The sequence below is a fragment of the Enhydra lutris genome, unplaced genomic scaffold (assembly GCF_002288905.1).
Source record: "Enhydra lutris kenyoni isolate GAN:26980312 unplaced genomic scaffold, ASM228890v2 scaffoldscaffold4, whole genome shotgun sequence".
Classification (NCBI taxonomy): Eukaryota; Metazoa; Chordata; class Mammalia; order Carnivora; family Mustelidae; genus Enhydra; species Enhydra lutris.
The window spans coordinates 48,084,359-48,102,743 of NW_019154088.1; the positions used below are offsets into that span (position 1 = coordinate 48,084,359).

The window sequence follows — 18,385 nt, forward strand, 5'->3', positions numbered from 1 at the left end:
CCAGGGTTTAAGAATACAGTACTTACGTTTCTCCAAAATCACTATAAAATATCTGCTAAGAGATTTTGGATAGATGCATCTGGGGCTATTCTGGGGCCATATTCTGCTTATACCACGGAATATTCTTTTGGTTATTTCTTTCAATGTGTGGGAGAAGGAGCTATCACATTGGAAGGGGTAATGTGCCAGTAATAGTCTAATAGGGGAAAATAGGCATTTTCATTTTATGAACATCTTCTATGCCCCCTTTTAGAAAGCAACTTCTAAGACATAATTTCAAGAATCCTAACCCTCTTATTGTCATTAGAGAAGACAATACTGAAAAGTGTTAGGGAGAGGATTCCTGTGGACGTTCAACTAAGAAGATGCTTGAGAGCATCTTGTCTAAAGCCTGATTCTACATTTATCACTGTTTACCTTCTCTCTAGTTTCCTCATTGTTGAGATCTGGAGGGCTGAAAGCTTTTGCCAATAAATGGCTCTGTGGTTTCAACCAGAGCAGAGCTTCAAGACCCAGACCTCATTTGGTAGGGTCTTTTAAGGACCTTACAGATCTGGCTCCAACATTCCTTTTCTTTCCCAAGCAGCCACCTGTCACTGCCAGCCAAAAGCAATTTCTGATCCCAGCAGGGGAGAAGGGCCTCTCTACACGAACACTTATCCTGGGGAGGGAGGGTGGGTGGGTGAGAAAGTGGAGATGCACAGACAGAAGAAAAGGACAGGACCTGAGTAGGAGCTTGGATTTGATGCTGGAAAGGACAGCCTCTTCTCACCTCCTTCTTAAAGGAAGAATGTTATTTTTTTCACCCAAATTCTAACATGACTCTTGGAAAGTGTTAGAGTCCATTTCGTGCTGGGATTTCTGGATGCTCACATGAGGCAGCTACATAATGCTGCTTCATTTGGACAAGATGTTTTCACACACTTAGCAAACAGACTTAAGATAGATTTCCCTATTTCCTTCCTTTTAGTTGAGTGCAAATAGCGCTCTTCTAATGTCAGCACTGAAGTGCACTGTGCTGGGCTGTGCAGGCTGGAAGGCCAGGGTCTGACATGTCACTTAACCTCTCAAAGGCTCAGTCTTCCCATATGGAGGATGAGGTAATAATTATAATACTTCCTCCTGGAGTGTGGGAGGTGGAATAATAGCTTGTCCAAAAATGTCTGTGTCATATAATCCTTGCAATCTCTTACCTTACATGACAAAAGGTACTTTGCAAATGTAATTAGGGTAAGGATTTTGAGATGGAGAGATTATCCAGATGGCCCCAAGGTAATCACAAGAGTCCTTATAAAAGGGAAACAGGAGGTGCAGAGTCAGAAAGAGATTGGAAGCTGCTACACTTCTAGCATTGCAGATGGAGGAAGGGGCTGTGAGCCAAGGAACACAGGTGGCTTTTAGAAGCTAGAGAAGGAAAGAGAACAGATTCTCCTCTAGAACTACCTGAAGGAATGCAGCCCCATCAACACCACTGTTTGCCTAGTGAAATCCATCTAGGAGTCCGACCTAAAGAACTATAAGGTAATAAATTTGCATTATTTTAAGCTACTGAGTTTGTAGTAATTTGTTACAGCAGCAATAGGAAATTAATACACAGGGTAAATCTGGAATATTGCGATATCTGAACAGGAGAGGGGTTTGCATTTGTGGGCACAGAGGTGTAGTCTAGAGTCTTTATAGCTGTTTTAGGGTAAATAGAAAAAACTCCTAATTTTCCCTTAGGATCTTATAGTGAAACATAGAATGGATTTTTTTTATATAGTTCTTCTACTGGATTTCAGTATCCTTAAAAATACTTGCTGGCTGTCACTTTTTCATGGACTCTTTTAGTGGGCAGTGAAGAAAGTTCTTAGAAGCTTGACACAAAATGAGATAGAGTTTATTGCAATAGTTTTCTCACGGTATTTTGTATTGTGATTCTATAAAGCCTTCTGAGATATACCTTATATACCCAATATTCCCTGGAACCCAATACCAAGGGTTCCAGGGAATATACTGACTTTTAAATGTTAAATGGAAATATTTTTACAATTCATAATATACTTTCTTACTTTCTTAATAAGAACACAAGCCACAGAATGCTGTCTTTTGACTTTTTTGGGGCGGGGAGGGGTCGTTCTCGGTTTTTCCAGTTACCTTCCCTCTTCACTAGTCCCTCGTCTCTCTTCTAATGTGATGTTCCTAGACTGCTGTGGTCTTCCCGAGTGGGTCATGAGCTCAGTGGACTCGTGCATAAAGTAAGAATAGCAAGAACCGAGGAGATCAGGGGCCCTGCTGTAAGGATAGCACAGGAGGGTCTACACCTAACTTTGACTTTTTTTCTTCTTTTTTTTGACCAATCAGAGGTTATTGTCACTTCTTGATTGTAAGATGACTATCTAGATTGCCGGGTGGATACCTTAGCTCTAGAGAGGCGAGGAAGCATAGTTTTTAGGCGTTCTGAGTCAGATGCCATGGAGTTCAGGGAGAAGGAAGAATGAAGCCCATAAGCTCTGGTGGCAGGGGCCATGCCTCATGCATCTTTGTGATCCTGGGCCCAGCACAGTGCCTGACACAACTGAGATGCTCCATTAATGTTTTTTGAATGAATGAGATTTTGTTATCATAGTCAGCTCAAGGCAGATTTTGAAGCTTTTGCCTTATATACAGTTATTCCTTGTGTTTGGATTTCTGTCTGTCTGTCTCTCTATACTCTGGGAAGTCTTCCCTCCTTTTTGGATCATATTCACTTTCTTTGCAATATATTGCAACTTACTTCATGTAGTTCTTGGGTGTTAAACAATCAGAATATTATTTCTATGAAAACATAAATTTAAAAAGTCCTGTTTTAGATACACTTCCACTTTTAGGGGGCTGCTTCTTAGGCAAAATTAAACTAATAGTAGAATTGAGGTGATTTTTAAAAATGGAACGGTTCAAACATTTCTGGTGTAAAATCTATCTGGAAAGCAACTGAGAAACACAGATCAAGGGCCTCAAAAGTGTTCATATTCCTTGGTCTGGTAATTCCAACTCTAAGAATTTGTCCAAGGAAGATACCAAGATTTGTGTGAGAGAGTATTGATAGACTCAAGGGTGACACCCTTCCTGTTCTCACTCCCCTGAAAGATTCCCTCCTCCACTAAGACTGAGTGAAGCCATTCCCTGGCAATTCTCCCCACTGTAAAGGGGTCAGAGAGAAACCCTCTCTTTTCAGTCAGCTAATAGTCTTGAGTTATTTGAGCCCCAGGAATGTTACCTGTGGTCTATTTTATTTTCTTTCCAGATTAAAGAAAAAGAAAAAGGTTAGTCTGTTTAGATAGGCAGAAGGAAAATAGGGAAAAATAAACGGGAAAATTACCGATTCTGTTTTCAGCCTCATCTAAAAAAAAAAATCTCTTTCAGGAGTAGAGTCTCCCAGACAGAATAAGCCCCAGAACTACGTGGGAAGACGGCCTTGTTACATAACAGGTATTCTTTTGCCAATGGTTTCAAAGACCATTGGCAAAAGGACACAGCCATGATGGCTATTAAGTGGATTACTTAAAAAATATTTACAACTGGGGTCGTGGGCCTCATTTTAAAATTTCATCAAGATTCTTAATTGCTGACAGTTCTATTTCTTCTTAAGTCAGGGTAATTGGGTTGAGATCTGCAGCTGGCTTTATGTGCGTGGCTGTCTTAGGTGCACTCTGAGAACTCTGCTTTCAGGGAACGAATCACACTTGAACTCACCTAATGATGCATTTTCCTTTCCTTTTCCCTTTTCATAACACTTTCTTTATAATTTCCATTGAATTAAATTATTTTTCATTGTTTTCCTGACGATTCCCAGATACAAATTAAGTCTTCCTGCTAGTCCCCTTTCCTTCCTTCCCAGTGATAATAATAACTTGCAAGTATGTAACTAGTCACGTGTCTTTTAAGGTCTGTCTCTCTTCCTAGACTGTGAGCTCATACAAGCAGGGGGGACACCTCCTCATCCCTCTACACCCACAGTGTAGCACACACTGAGCCTTTACCAAGCACGGCCCAATAAATAGATAAATAAGCAGAACTGCTTCTGGAGAAAATGATCAGCATTTATAAAAACGTAGACCTCTGATCTCCCCTGCATAATATTACCTGTAAGTCAGCAGATGGTTTTATGATCGTTCAAAGAATATAAGTGACAAGTGGTTTAAACCTTGGACTAAATGCAGGTACATACAAATGAGACTTGCTATCATATATGAATTGGACCCTTCTGTAATACAGACTTTTGTTTTGAACTTGGGGAAAGGCTTAGCTGTTGCTAAGAAGACCGCAAAACATCTTGTTACAGTAGAAAGCCGAAACAAACCGCCACGCCATTCCCAAGAGCAGCAAAGAAAATAAACTTCCAAAGCAAACCTTTCCAGGAACTGTAGGAAGGAAGATTAATAGAGTACAATATAAGTTCAGTTAATATATTGAACCCTGTCAATGGCATTTTTCTCACTGATTTCTAAAAACAAAACAAAACAAAAAATATATACATAGTTCTTTAATTCTATAGGCTTTCTCTATTGTTACAAATCTTTTTGATCTTTTTAATCAAATCTTTTTTTTAATTAGCTATCATTATTATTTTTTCTTGCTTTCTAAACCTTGTCTCACCATTTGAATGAGTTAGAATGAGGGAGAAACAAATAGAACAAACCAAAGTTATGGAGAAAGTATGTGTGTGAACTTTATTTCATCATGAGAAAATCACTTCTGTGCAGTAACAGAGAATACTGATATATCTACACGATGATAAGGTTTTCTTTGTATTTAGATACATACCTTATATTTTGTACACAATATATAAAATTCATGGAGGAAATTAATTTCTACAGTACAGTTTCTTTGTTGGAAGAGGACTTGTTCCGTTAGTTTCGTTTAGAAAATGACCCCCAGTTCTGTGACTGTGGTACGAGGGATCGCAGTTCCAATCCTGTAATTTATTAGACACCATAATCTTATGAACAGTAAGAGAAACTGAGAAACTACATCCTCCTGCAGGATGAAAAGAGAAACATGAATGCTCAAGCTGCTATGCTAGTAACTGATTTTAGCGGAAGAATATGATTTCCATGATGTATTATGAATAGAAGTAGTAGGTCTCATGATACATATTAGCAACATTGCTGCAAACTGTCTCCCTGCTCTGATGACATGCACTTCACTCTTCAATCAAACCACCTTGTACGCATGTGGGAAACGAGGCCATCATCACGAGGGGCCTTCTGCATTGCATGTAGGCAACTCTTGGAGGGCTTTAGCATTTAGCAGGGTACTTGGGGAAAGAGACAACTGCTCTCAAGCAGAGAGGTCATCCCAGAAAGAAGTTGCTAAAATGGTCATTCGGGGAGCTGTAGCTATCCCATCCCTAGAACCCGATGGGAATGGGCCGTGCGGGAATGTTTCCTTCAGCGAATCCTTCTTGAACAGCAACCCTCACAGACTTACCACTGCTCCCCAGGCCCGGTCTTTACGGCTAGGGGCCTGTCAACCTTGCTGTGGGATTTGAAGTTGTGCTTGTTTTTAACCATGTGAACTATTTTAAGTGTGATTGGCGCATGCCAAGGTTTGTGGGAAGTGGGAAAAAAACACCACCACAGTTCTTTGAGCTAACATCTTGAATTTGAACAAAATCAACACAATTAGTTCTGCAGAGGGAGGTTATGGGGAATGCCAGTGGGGGTGACTTCTGTGATTAAAATGACACCCAGAAGGTCTGAAAATGCTTTGGCACTGACCACAAATACCTCTTCATAGGTTTAATTTCATGTGCTGTGATTGCTTTTAGAATGAAAATGTTAAAAGCCTCAGAGGTTATACCTGGTCATCAAACACAAGCAAGCCCCTCTTCCGAGAGGAATGGCTTGACTCTGATGACCAACATATTTACAATATGGCCAAGAAGCCAAAGTTCTCTGGGGCATGACATTGTAGAGTGGCCCTGGGTGGCCTAACCCAGCCTAGAGGGATGGGCAAAGGTGAAAATGGCGAGGTAATGCGGAGCTGCTGGTCATTTCCTGTTTGGTGCCCACAGGAAGCCTCAGTCCTGGTGCCGCCGGCCTCGGCTTTGGGCGTGAGATGGAAGGCGGTCCGCGCTGGCCGACAGGCCCTCTCTGAACAGCTCTAGCATCCCACACCCATTGGAAACATGTTCAGTCACACATATCCACAGCTGGAAAGAACCTCGGCCCCACCCTCAGAAACAGGTAAGGACTACAAAGCAATTTAGAATCATCTGGATAAAATTGGCAAGTGACGTGTGTCGTGGAGAATGGGAGCCTGCCCTAGAACCTAGATACATTTGTTTCACACACCGGGGGGACATTCAGGCCTTCATTTTTTCAGCTTCTTCAACTGCAGCTTATTTAGAGTGTTATCAAAGGAAGCCGACGCCCCAGGCCATTTGAACTGCCGCTGTGGACTCTTTGGTTTGATCACATCCACATACCATGGGCTCTCTAACGGCAGGAGAGGAACAGCGGCTTTGTGCCAGAATGCAGAGCAAGTCATGGAAACACTTCAGAATGTGGGCAGTGGTGGGGTTACCTCCGGGCTTGCCAGCCACTTTAGATGCCTCGCAGTTCTCGCTCTGAGGGATACTGCTGAAGGGCCTTACCCTCAGACGTTTGGAGGACCAGGGTCTTGCTGTACTGGCTGACTCCTGTTTTGTTGAAGGCCTTGATGCGAGCGTTGTATGTGCTGTTGAAGTGAAGACCATCCACGGTGCACATCGTCTCCTTCCCAACATACACTTCCTGAGGGTCAACAAAGAACAGGCCACAATTTAATGCTAACCCTTGTGAGGGGTGAGGGAGGCAGTGTCGCTCAGTGGTCAGGAGCAAGCATTTTGGTGGCAGCCTGATCTGGATTCAAGTTCTGTGAGATACTAAGCCATTTAATTGACCTTATTTACTTATTTAAGATTTTATTACTTATTGTTTGAGGGAGAGAGAGAGAGAGAGAGAGAGCGTGCGTGAGCGTGAGTAGGGGAAGGGGAGGAGTGGAGGGAGAGGGAGAGAGAGAATCTCAAGCAAACTCCCTAATGAGCATGGGGCCTGACACAGGGTTGATCTCAGGACCCTGAGATTATGACCTGAGCCAAAACCAAGAGCTGGACACTCAACCAACTGAGCCACCAAGGTACCCCTAATTGGCCTTTTCAAGTCTCAGTTTTGACATCTGTAAAATGGGAACAATAATACCCAGTTCATGAGGCTGCTAAGACGATCCAGTAAGGAGGTCATGTGTGCAAACTGACAAATGTAGTGCCTTATATTTAGCGTGGGCCTGGCACCTTAATGAGTGGTAATTACTAGCAGTTAGGGCTTAAAAAATTAAAATTGGGTGCTTATAGTTAATGTTATGCTTATTATTATTAACTTGGCATTTACCCATATAATATACCTACCAAGCTTTCTATCCATCAGTGTGATTTGTCAAAATTGGTTTGAAAACATGAGGGTGGTCTCTGTGTTCTGTCTGTAACTCCACTGGTAACTTGAGGAACTGTCACCAAGATTATACTCAAAGGCACAGAAGTATAGGTTTTATCGTGGTGCAGAGGGAAGGGGGAGGAAACAGGGGCGGGAGGAAGAATGACATTTCAAAGGCTTAAAATAAATCATAGCATAATGCATCTTTAGCATAGGTTAGGCATGTGCCTCCCTCTTTAGCTGTATGCTTCTGCAACACTATGCTGATGTAATGAGTAAAAATAATTTGTATTCAAAGTACAGCCTTAAAATGATAACTCTCTGGTGGGATACTAAGCAGATTGGGGTCTGGGATCCTTGCATGCTAAGAATTTTATATGATGGATTATCTAACAGACTCTTAACCACAATACGTGAGGTATGTGTTAATATTATCACCTCCCATTTTACAAGTGAGTTCATGAAGGCTCAGAGAAGTGAGAAGTGGGCACAATCCCATGGCTAAATGGTGGAGTCCAGATCCGAGAGCAAGCAGTTGGACTCCAGAGCTTGTCGCCTACAAGGGCTTTCTCTTCAGAAGGGGAGGGCAGTTTCTCTTCAGAGACCCCTTTGTCCATCTTTGATGGTTCAAGGTGAATGCAGGTCTCCGTTGAAGGGCCGGCAGACCCTGCCAGGATGGTCTGGTCTCAGGAGAGGTGGGGAAGCTTGGCCTGACACCCCACAATGGGTCCTCTGAGGTGGTCCCTGGCTTTGGTTAACAAGTAGCAGATGCTCTACTTACCCGGAACTGACCACCATTGCCATCATCCAGCTCCAGAATGTAGCCTTCAGCAGGCACCGTGGACAGAGGTGGCTGTTTCCAGGACAGCGTGGCGCTGTTGTTGTGGGTGCAACACTCCTCCAGCTGCAGGATGGGGGTTGCTGGGACTGGAGAGGAAGCTAAACAGAAATTAATGTAACCCTGGCTTCTGTTGAGGTACAAACATTTCAGGATCTTGGAATGGGAAACATCCCCCTGATCAACATGGGGCTTGACTCAGTACTAGCCCACGGGGGACCTGAACTGGATCTCTTCCAAAGTCTCTAGGACTGGGACTGGGTCCTGAGCTGCTGTGATGCCCTTTCGTAAACTTGTGGTGGTACTTCTTACCTTAACTGTGGGGAGACAATTGCTCTGTTCTCACCCCCTTGAGCACTGAAGACCTCATCCCTAAGGGAACTATTTTAATGGGAGATGGGTTTCCAGCCCGGCCCACTAAAGTCCATGTAACCCATAATATGGGTGAAAAACATATCATAAAATTTATCCTGAGCCTTGACCCCCAGTGTATAAACTTGGAACTGCCTATTCTGAGCAGTTTGTTTTACCAGTGATTCTATTCAAGGTGTTGTACACGTAAGTAGCTGCAATAGTGGATTTTTGAAAACTTAGTTGTAAGTGACATAAAAACAGTGATTTCTCCATTTCTAGACTTTTGAGGAACTTGACCCCATTTTTCCACGGTAGCTAGTCTAGCTCAGGTCCATTCTCTGAGGTGCAGAACAGCCAACTGTGAGCCTGGAGAGTAGCATGGCAGCAGAAGGGGCCTGGCAGGGGAGGGTCAAGTTGTCCTTGTGACTTTGTGAGAATCTGCCACAGTACTATGAGTCGCAACATACCCCTGGCCCCATTTTGTGCCGGGAGTCTTTTCTATTACTTCAAACTGCAGAAGGGTTGAGCCTTCAGACACACAGACATAGAACTGTTAGGTAACAAACAATCCCAGTTCCTAACATATGAACTCAATGTATATATTTGGGAATAATGTTTTTACCAACTGTTTAAAAAATTTTTTGTTTAGCACCAAACCATTAATTTATTTTTGTAGCACTTTAACAATAGGAGCGAACAGTTTGGACGGCATCCAGGGACATTTAAATGAACAAACGTTAATTATGGAACACCTGGTATGCTGTACCAAAATTGGACTCCGTGTCATGCATCAAATTATCTGCTCCCTGACATCACCTCAACCCCAAAGATGGTTTTTTTAACAGCCATTTAGGAAACGGGTTCTATGGTGGATAACCTAGGAATTAATAGCAGTGCTCATAACACAAGAGATATGGAGGTGAGACAGGTCAATTATACTTAAGAAAAGACTTTGATACAAGAAAACCATGCCTGAGTTACTAGAACAAACATAATGAAATCAAAATTATGACCAGTTGATTGGAGGTAGTGAGTTTAGGAAGGGAAATCATGTTTCAGATTTCAATGGCATAGAGTTCAGTTGGTCTTATGAGAAAAGAGTGGTTTCTACAGCCTCAGAGATCCTCAAACATCTGGAATTGGAGGAAAGGAGATGGATTCATTGCCTTGTTCAAGAAATAGACTACAGGACTGGATGGGAAAGGGAGGAGAGAGAAGATGTAACACCTAATGATTCTCTGCCCATAAACAGGCATCACCTAACAGTTTTAATTGGAGGGTTAACTTCAGGTAATCATGTGTTAGGAAACCACCTGGTCATTAAACACTTTTCCCTTATAAAAATATTAAATTTTAACATATTAACTGTGGAGTAAATTATGATAAGTTTAAGCAAACTGTTCTTCAAATGGCTTCTAGAGACATGGAATGATTCTCCTTGGGAATATCTGCTCTGAGCTGTCCTTACAAATCAGAGCCTATCATAAAACAACCTATTTCTTGGACTCTCTTTATGTCATTAGTTCCCCTATCAATCTTCATTTTCCCTTTGTTCATGTTTCAGGCAAGTCTACATTTTAAAATCAAGTCTACAATTTTAAAATCAAAGAATAAGCTCACAAGATGGTTTCAACTTGAATCATGCAAATGCTTGCAATGTCTCCAATAAGAAACTCAAATTTCCTTGTATAGACATAGGTATAATTAATAGATTAATTGAAATACATGATGTCATGTGTAATTAAAGCATGAGAACTTCATTTGTAAGTCCTCAGTGGATACGCTTTAAAAGACTAAAAAGATAATAAAAAGTCTAACCACTCACTAATCTTCAGATTTTAATATTGTCCAGACCTTAAACAAATGAATCAAAAAAAAAAAAAAAAGCAAAATGAGGGAGGGAGAGTGAGATAAAGGGAGGGAAAGAGGGAGAGAAAGAGAGAAATGAAAATGAAGGAACATAGAGACATTTGCATGTCTAAATCTATTTCTCGATGTGCTCAGAATTATTTTTTCTATGTCCTTATTTACCCCAAAGTGATGTTGCATATAAAGGCAAATGTGACAAAATTACAGCCTCATTAGCAAAGACTAAGGCTGACATTTTAGAAAAACAGATTTTATAGTGGGTATTTTATTACCCTATTTCACTTTATTAGGTATAAAATAAATGGTGTATAAGAATCCAAAGTATTTTCAAATTATTATTTGTGTTTTGGAAATGGATAGCATCACAGTTCCTGGGCTGAACTCTAAGAAATTTTTATTTTACTGAAACTTCTGATATTGGGCTGCTGCAGCTGTCTTAATCTTAATGCTTTCACCATCATTCTTGGATGTTTTTGTTTTTCCAGTTTCAGGAGAAACGGACTGATCAGAAGTCTATTGCTTGTATTCTTTTGGCCCATAATATCAAGCTTCAGGCTAAAAATTCTCTTCTTAGTTGCAAGAGGCAACCATTCTTACTCTCTTCCTACTGACTTCCTTGGAGCTTCGGCTCAAAATTAAATTCTGCAACGGTGTTTTCACGAGTGTCACCCAAGTGATTTTCACAGTACCCCCACAAGAACTGGTGTTGTTATTATCTCTAGTTGATAGATGAGGAAAAAGAAACACAATTTTCATGGCTACTAAGTGGCAGAGCTGGGGTCCGAGTCCCAGCAGGCTGGCCCCAAGGGCTGTATGCTTAATTACACCACACTGCCTCTCCAGACCCGTGTGTAGTAATAGTGTACTAGAGGGAAGTCCCCACACCTGATTCCAAGAGGAATATTTCCTTTTGCTTCTGTAATGTGAGTGACAAAGTTCCCCGAGAATTGTTGGCATAGATTAATGAAATATTTCACCATACATAGCATAATGTATCAATTTATCGAATCACTGTGTTGTCCACCTGAAACGAGTGTGACATTGGTGTCAACCATACTTTAAAAATTGCAAAAAGAAAATAAAGAAATATTTCACCATAAGAGCTATGGTAGCTGGGAATGCAATTCTCCTGAGTCATCCTGTCTGAATGTTCCTTGGGGGACTGTCTCTCCTTTACAGTGGCTGAACAACACAAGTGGCATCTCAGGAAAGTTTCTACTTTAGAGGAACAACAAGCCATTTCTGCAGAGCTCTCATTAGTACACTGGTACAGAGAAATGTGAACGTGGGTTTTGAGGACATGCATTGCAGGTCTCCAAACCATGAATGGATCACATGCATGAACAGAGGACATGTGAGACAGTGTGTGTGCTCATCCGCATCCCTGCCAAACCTCTGGGTGCTCTTTCTCCGTGATTTATAAGAAGGTCTGTTCACATCACACTGACCTTGCCCATGACCTTGGTGCATACTCAGGGCTCTTAGATGTGACATGAGTTCATAAAGATAAATGTGTTCTTAGGTTGAATAGAGGCACTTAAGGGATTAACAGCCATTGGTACTAAAAAGGCTTAGGGGAGCATTAGGTCACTGTTTCATATCCTGGTTCAGAATGAACATGTTGGCATTTCTTTCCAGCACTGACTCATGAATCTTGGGACACTTTCTATACTTAAAACAATTCTGGGATAATATTTTTCTGAGGATGTTTGAACAAAGAAGGTACCAGCATTCTCCACTTAGATTTCAGATGCAGAATCAGGAAGAACAGATGAGTTAAATCCTTGGCTCATAGGAGAATTTTCTTGCTGATTAGTAGCTGCCCTAACTGAAACAAAAAACCATCAACAGACCTATCTTTTGTGATATCAAGGGAAAAAAAGACATCTGAGATGAAATTCCAAAACCAGAGAGAGGCTAGAATTTCCAGTTAAGAAATGAACAGATATTTTTGTTGTTAGTTTGAGTCAAACTTTAAATGCATGCTTTAAGTAGCTTTGAAAATATTTTAACTTTCTACTGTAATCTGCTTAGCATAATTAGAAAACATACATTGAAGTACACATATTGTATTAATGGTCAGATTACTTTAGCACTGTTCTCAATGCTATTTAAATTTTGGCCCTTCTTACTCGGATTTGGGGGTACAGTTTCTTGAGATATTTTTATTGACAAGCTGGTAACGTGCAGTGTATTAAACTGACCAAGCTATCCTACCAAAAAACACTAATACTACACCTAGTGCAGCTGTGTATGTTAACAGCTATCAAAGAGGCCAGTAGGAGTAGTCTTAACCACAGCCAGTCAAATTCTATTGCGTCATGCCCTTTTGGCTTCTCCTTTCCATCGAAAACATCTGACAGATAAAAATTATTTCGAGTCTAACGAGGACTTGGCTCTCACTGAATTAATTAAACTTCACAAGCACAAAGCAAAGCATATAAATTAACTCTGCAGAAGGATACTAATCAGCAGTAAATTAAATTAATGTGAAGTATGAAAAAGAAAAGGAAAATGGAATAATCCAGTCTCATCCCAAATGGCCTGTTGGAGGAACCTTGTAAATAACTGTTTGAGATCATTTGTGTCCCGGGTGAATTTTTGTGAGTGTGTTCTGCATTTTGGCCTTGAGAGTGTGTGGCACTCTCTGACGCGCGTGCAGACTTTGGTGGAGTGGACACACAGCCATTTTTCATGCATATGTCTGCAGGCAGCCTTAAGGGGCCAAGTGCCTGTGCTTTAGGGATGGGGTCTGTGAGGCACAGCACATGAGGCTGCAGTTCCCATACCAGATGAAGGGCCTGTTCATTCCAACACAATTGTTACCATCCTGCCAACTGGCCTGGACTTCACTCTGGGCAGATGGACATAACTCAGAAGGACAGCAAATAAGGGAGGGGAGGGCTCTGTCAGCTGCTGAAAGCAGTTCAAAGCCCTGAGGCTCTCCCCCTCTACCTGCTCCATCACCAAGTCTAATTGGGTTGGCTCCTTTTTTCCTTCCACTGAAAGCCCTTCCACTGCCTTTCTGTGACATATTTTCTCCTCTGAGCTATTTGTGACATAACTTTCAATGATTTGACCTCATTGAGAGGACGGGATCCAGAGAGAGGCTGATTGAGGGAGATTTACCTGGGGATCCATATATTACTCAAATGGCTGTATTCTACAGACCACATGGGGGTGTTTAAGAAAACATTCTAAATAGCAAGAAAGTTGTGCTGCAACAAAAAGTTAAATTTCTTAAGTTTAAGAGAGGAATTTGGTTATTGCTTGAAGAAGCCAGTTTATAAGGCACTAATGTTAAAACACAAACTGGAAGTTGTAGGTGCAGGGTCTGGAACGTATCTCTCTGGCTTTGAACGCTTGCCTGACATTCACTAGCTGTGTGAATTCAGGCAAGCTACCCAGTCTTCCTGTGCCTCAGTTTCCTTGGATGCCTACTAGGGCTGTGAGAATAAATTGAATTAATCCACACGAAGCACTTAGGAGAGTTTCTGGTTTGGTAAGTAGTCAGGAAATGCTAAACATTTTTGTTATGGCAACAAAGTACTTTTATTAACAATCTATATGATATTTACTCCAAAAATCAATTAAGGCATCATCCCAAAGCTATATATAATAAACAAAAAATGAGAAAACTGAAAATAAAAGAGCAAAAATCCATTAAAAGAATGAGAGTTACCTGTACCAGGTACATGGATGAGTTTAGCTGTGTGATGTGAGTTACAAGTGCAGAGCCCTAAGACTTGCTGGGTTAGGTCTTTCTCTCTGATAAAAGGAAGCATGTAGATTTTCCTTAAAAAATGAAAATCTTAAAGCACTAACTTCTAAGTCCTTTATTATGTGGCTGCTCAAATTGGGAGAAGCAAAGAGCAAATCAATTTCTTCAGTTTTAGGAAAAAGACTAGAAAGTGACACAATTACAGAGATGAAGAACAGATAGGTGATTGCCAGGGATTGATGACAGCAGAGGGGAGGGTTGTGGATATAACTATATGACCATAATGGAGTAGCATGAGGGAGGTCTTTATGGTGGTAGCTTAATTGCAGGAGCAGTTAGATGACTCTAAACACCTGACAAATGACCCAGAGTGATACATATTCATTGTACCAATGTTAATTCCTGTGTTTTTTTTTTTTTTTTTTTTTTTAAGTGGACTCCACGCAGGGTATAGAGCCCAATGCGGGGCTTGAACTCACAACCCTGAGATCAAGACCTGAGCTGAGATCAAGAGATGGATGCTTAACCAACTGGGCCGGGCCACCCAGGTGCCCCTAATTTCCTGGTTTTGATATAAGATGATAGTTCTGCAAGATGCAACCATTGATCGAAACTAGGCTAAGGGTACACAGGACCTCTCCTTACTATTTTTGCAACTTCCTGTGAATGTATAAATATTTCAAAATGAAAGTTAAAAAAGGAATCTTTTTCCAATGGATATTACTTATACTGCCATAAAAATATCATTGCATGGTTGGCTTTTTATTTTCCTTAAGATAATTTTAGGTACTTGCACTTCCCCCCAGCCACCCAAAAAAAATCTCAAAGACATCTTGCAAACTCCTAAATCATATAAGCCAAAAGTTTGAAAAGTTAAAATTTATTTCAGAACTTCATTTTCCTTCTGTAACCAGGCTGGCATTTTCCTGACCAGTATTGGCAAGTCAACGCTGATCATCTCAAATTCCCACTAATTTATGCTCGACCATTTGCTCACCACCGACCCATGTGGTAGTAGTCATTTCAATTCTCAACTGCCTTGATTTATACCAATATTTCTGGGTTACTTTCTGTAACAAGATTTTATTTATGTACAGTGATGCGGTCTCTATCTCCTTATCTTTTTTTATGTCAGCTATTCCCTGATGCTGGGCTTGTGACAGCTCTAAGACTCTTAAGGAGGCAAGCATTGAGTTTATCTGAATGTATCTGGCTTTCTGAAAGGTAGGTCACAGGGCTACAATGGTACATTTCCCGTATGTGGTAAGCTGGGAGCCACTCCAGACTTTTGTACTGTCACCCAGAGGTGTGTGTGTATGTTTACTTCTCCACCTCTTAGGTGATTTATAAACCTGCCAGCTGCATTTTGTTTGCTACAGTCTGGCACAAAGCCTCAATCCTGCTTCAAGTATCAGTATCCACTTGGGGTGTTGCTCTATTTCAGGGGTTGCAGGCACGTACCTTTCATCTGCACAAAGTCGAGCTGGTGAATGGATTGCAGCAGAGGGCTGTTGTCCAGACTCAGGTCGAAGTCCGTGGTCATCCTGGGAGTGAGCGTGCCTTTCCCCCACTGGTCCTCAGTCAGGTGCACCCTCCTTATGAGGGCGTCGGAAATCTAATCACATCAAAGACCACAGCCTAAGAAATATAACACCACACTGGACACAGAACACTGCTCCTCCACTCTCCAGGAGCATACCGAACCACTCTGGGACTCATACCTTTCCTGTCTCCATGTAGGCAATGAGAAGCCTATTATGACCAGGGTCACCCATGCAAACCTGGGTGCTTTCACGAGTTGGAGGGAGCCACTATAAATAATTAGCAGCTGTAAATTGCTTTGTAGACAAACCTGGATATATGCTATTGCTATTTATGACTGATCAACTAAATGCCAACAACATTTGATAACATGTTGGTGATCTGTTAATCCTAGTAGAACTAACAACCCTAAGTTTCTAATAGGATGTGTGGATATTGTGTAAATGCTTGGAATGAGTTTTATAAAATAGTTTGAGAGGCTGCAGATGGTAATCTGTAATGTGGAATTTCTTACACTTTAAGCCTGTCATCTTCTCTATCACTTTATTCTTTGATAGAGAACTCTTCCATTTCTTATATTTAATCTCCCATTGTCACTCTTGGCCAGTTTGATAAAATGTGAATTGGAAGGAATCTATGTGTTCCTTAATAAAAGCTCCCTTAATCATTGAGCTCAAAACCTAAGCAAAATTCAGCTGACATCATGACATCTCATTAAAACAATCAACACCGAAAAAAATTACGAGAAATCCAAGGAATGAGAAAACTCCTGGAAAATCACTGATTTAACTAGCCAGTAGAAACTGTCAAGAAGGTAGAAGCCTTGCATGTTTAAACATTTCTAGATGACAATGCTGTCCAAGATATTAGTGGAAAGGGACCCAATTCTTAGGCAAAGCAGTAGCCCTGCTTCAGAGGAAATTGCAGGGACTTACATTTTCATGATTAACTATGAACAGAAACAAATTTTAAGAAGCCCATATACATCTCAATCTTGGAGCACATGGTGGCAGAGACTTTCAGGAAGTCAGTGGCGTTCTGCTGGCACCCACATGTGTGTGGCTGTCTGAAGGTGGGTTCCACTGTGGAGGGAACATGGTCAGCAAGGGCTGCCGAGAGTCTGGCTGCGACATTGGTGGACTGCGTTTTACGGGACACTGAGAATCTGAAATGGAAACTAGTTGACACTTACCTGCAAAAAGCCACTGGGATCATTTTCCTTAATGACCTCCAGGCAGTACTCCATGAGACCTGTGGTCTGGCGCAATTTCACTGTGCAGTGAGAGATCTGATCTCGAACCACCTAGGATTGATGTGAGAACAGAATGGTCCAAAGTGGCAAAGGCTGAAAAAGAAGCAAACTGCGGTGCTTGAAGGGACATCCACCTCAGGTTCCCCTTGCTCCCCAATCTTCCAGGAAGCTGATACTGTGAGCTGCTCTAAGTGGGAGGTCGTGGAGAGTTTATGAAGGAGCTGAGTAACCCGAGGTGTGGTTGCAGCTTCTGTTCTGTGAAACGTCACCCACCCGCTCCCACCCTGTGCCTCTCTTGTAAAGAGCAAACGTCCTCGTCTGAACCCAATTCCTTCTCATTCTGATTCTTCTTCCTAAGTGGGTGGTGGGATGGGGTTAGAGGTGAAACTTGCTGAAAGACAGTGAGCTAATGACAATAAGGAAGCCAGACAAAGATGGATGCAGAGTTAAGTCTGGAGTATAACCCACTTAGAAGCAGTCACTGCCTCATTAGGAGAGCAGTTGTTTTATTTATTTAGACAACGAGAGAGAATGAGACAGAATGAACAGAGGAGTGGCAGAAGGAGAGGGAGAAGCAGACTCCCCCCGCTGAGCAGAGAGTCTGATGTGGGGTTTGATCCCAGGACCCTGGGATCATGACTTGAGCCCAAGTAGGATGCTTAACTGACTGAGCCCCTGAGCCGCCCCTGGGAGAGCAGTTTTAAAGTCTCTCTCTGTTTACCATGCTGTGAGTCTGCTTTAACCTAGAAAGGTATTTCTCCGAACACGCAGTTTCTGCCTCTGGGAAGTTGTCTTTGCCCAGTGTCAAACACATGACAGTCCTTGAAAAGTTTCTTTCTTCAAAGATGCATTTTCCATGTCCTCTGCTCAGTGACCCAAATCTGAAGTGGTTTCTGAAGCTAGAGCTGAACAAGAGTTTTCTAGGAAACTCAATTACTTACATTTATACTACTTTACAAAATCCTCAAAAATATCCAGCTTTCTTGATTTTATAAATAATAACTAAAAGGAATTTTAATAATAATTATTAAAAAGCTTTTTCTTCATTCCTTCTTTTCAGTTTTTTTTTTTTTTTTAAAGATTTTATTTATTTATTTGACAGAGAGAGATCACAAGCAGGCAGAGAGGCAGGCAGAGAGAGGGGGGGGGAAGCAGGCTCCCTGCTGAGCAAAGAGCCCGATGCTGGGCTCGATCCCAGGACCCTGAGATCATGACCTGAGCCGAAGGCAGCGGCTTAACCCACTGAGCCACCCAGGCGCCCCCTTTTCAGTTTTGATTATACATTTTTCATCAAAGATTATTATATCTACTTTTGAAAACAATTGGAAACTAGACCCCAAAAAAAGCAGTTATCTCATCACTCTCATGCAAAT

At 41.6% G+C, this 18,385-nt stretch overlaps 1 protein-coding gene across 1 annotated transcript in view; it reads right to left on the minus strand.

Moving 5' to 3' along the window:
- Nucleotides 1-18,385, minus strand: part of LOC111162421 (E3 ubiquitin-protein ligase TRIM9) — a 107,078-nt gene that overhangs the window by 14,939 nt on the left and 73,754 nt on the right. The window contains exons 4-7 of the mRNA XM_022526831.1: nt 16,953-17,063; nt 15,680-15,833; nt 8,218-8,375; nt 6,620-6,758 (exon numbers count right to left, since the gene is read on the minus strand). Of these exons, the coding sequence (XP_022382539.1) occupies nt 6,620-6,758; nt 8,218-8,375; nt 15,680-15,833; nt 16,953-17,063 (562 nt within the window). The remainder of the gene's footprint in view (nt 1-6,619; nt 6,759-8,217; nt 8,376-15,679; nt 15,834-16,952; nt 17,064-18,385) is intronic.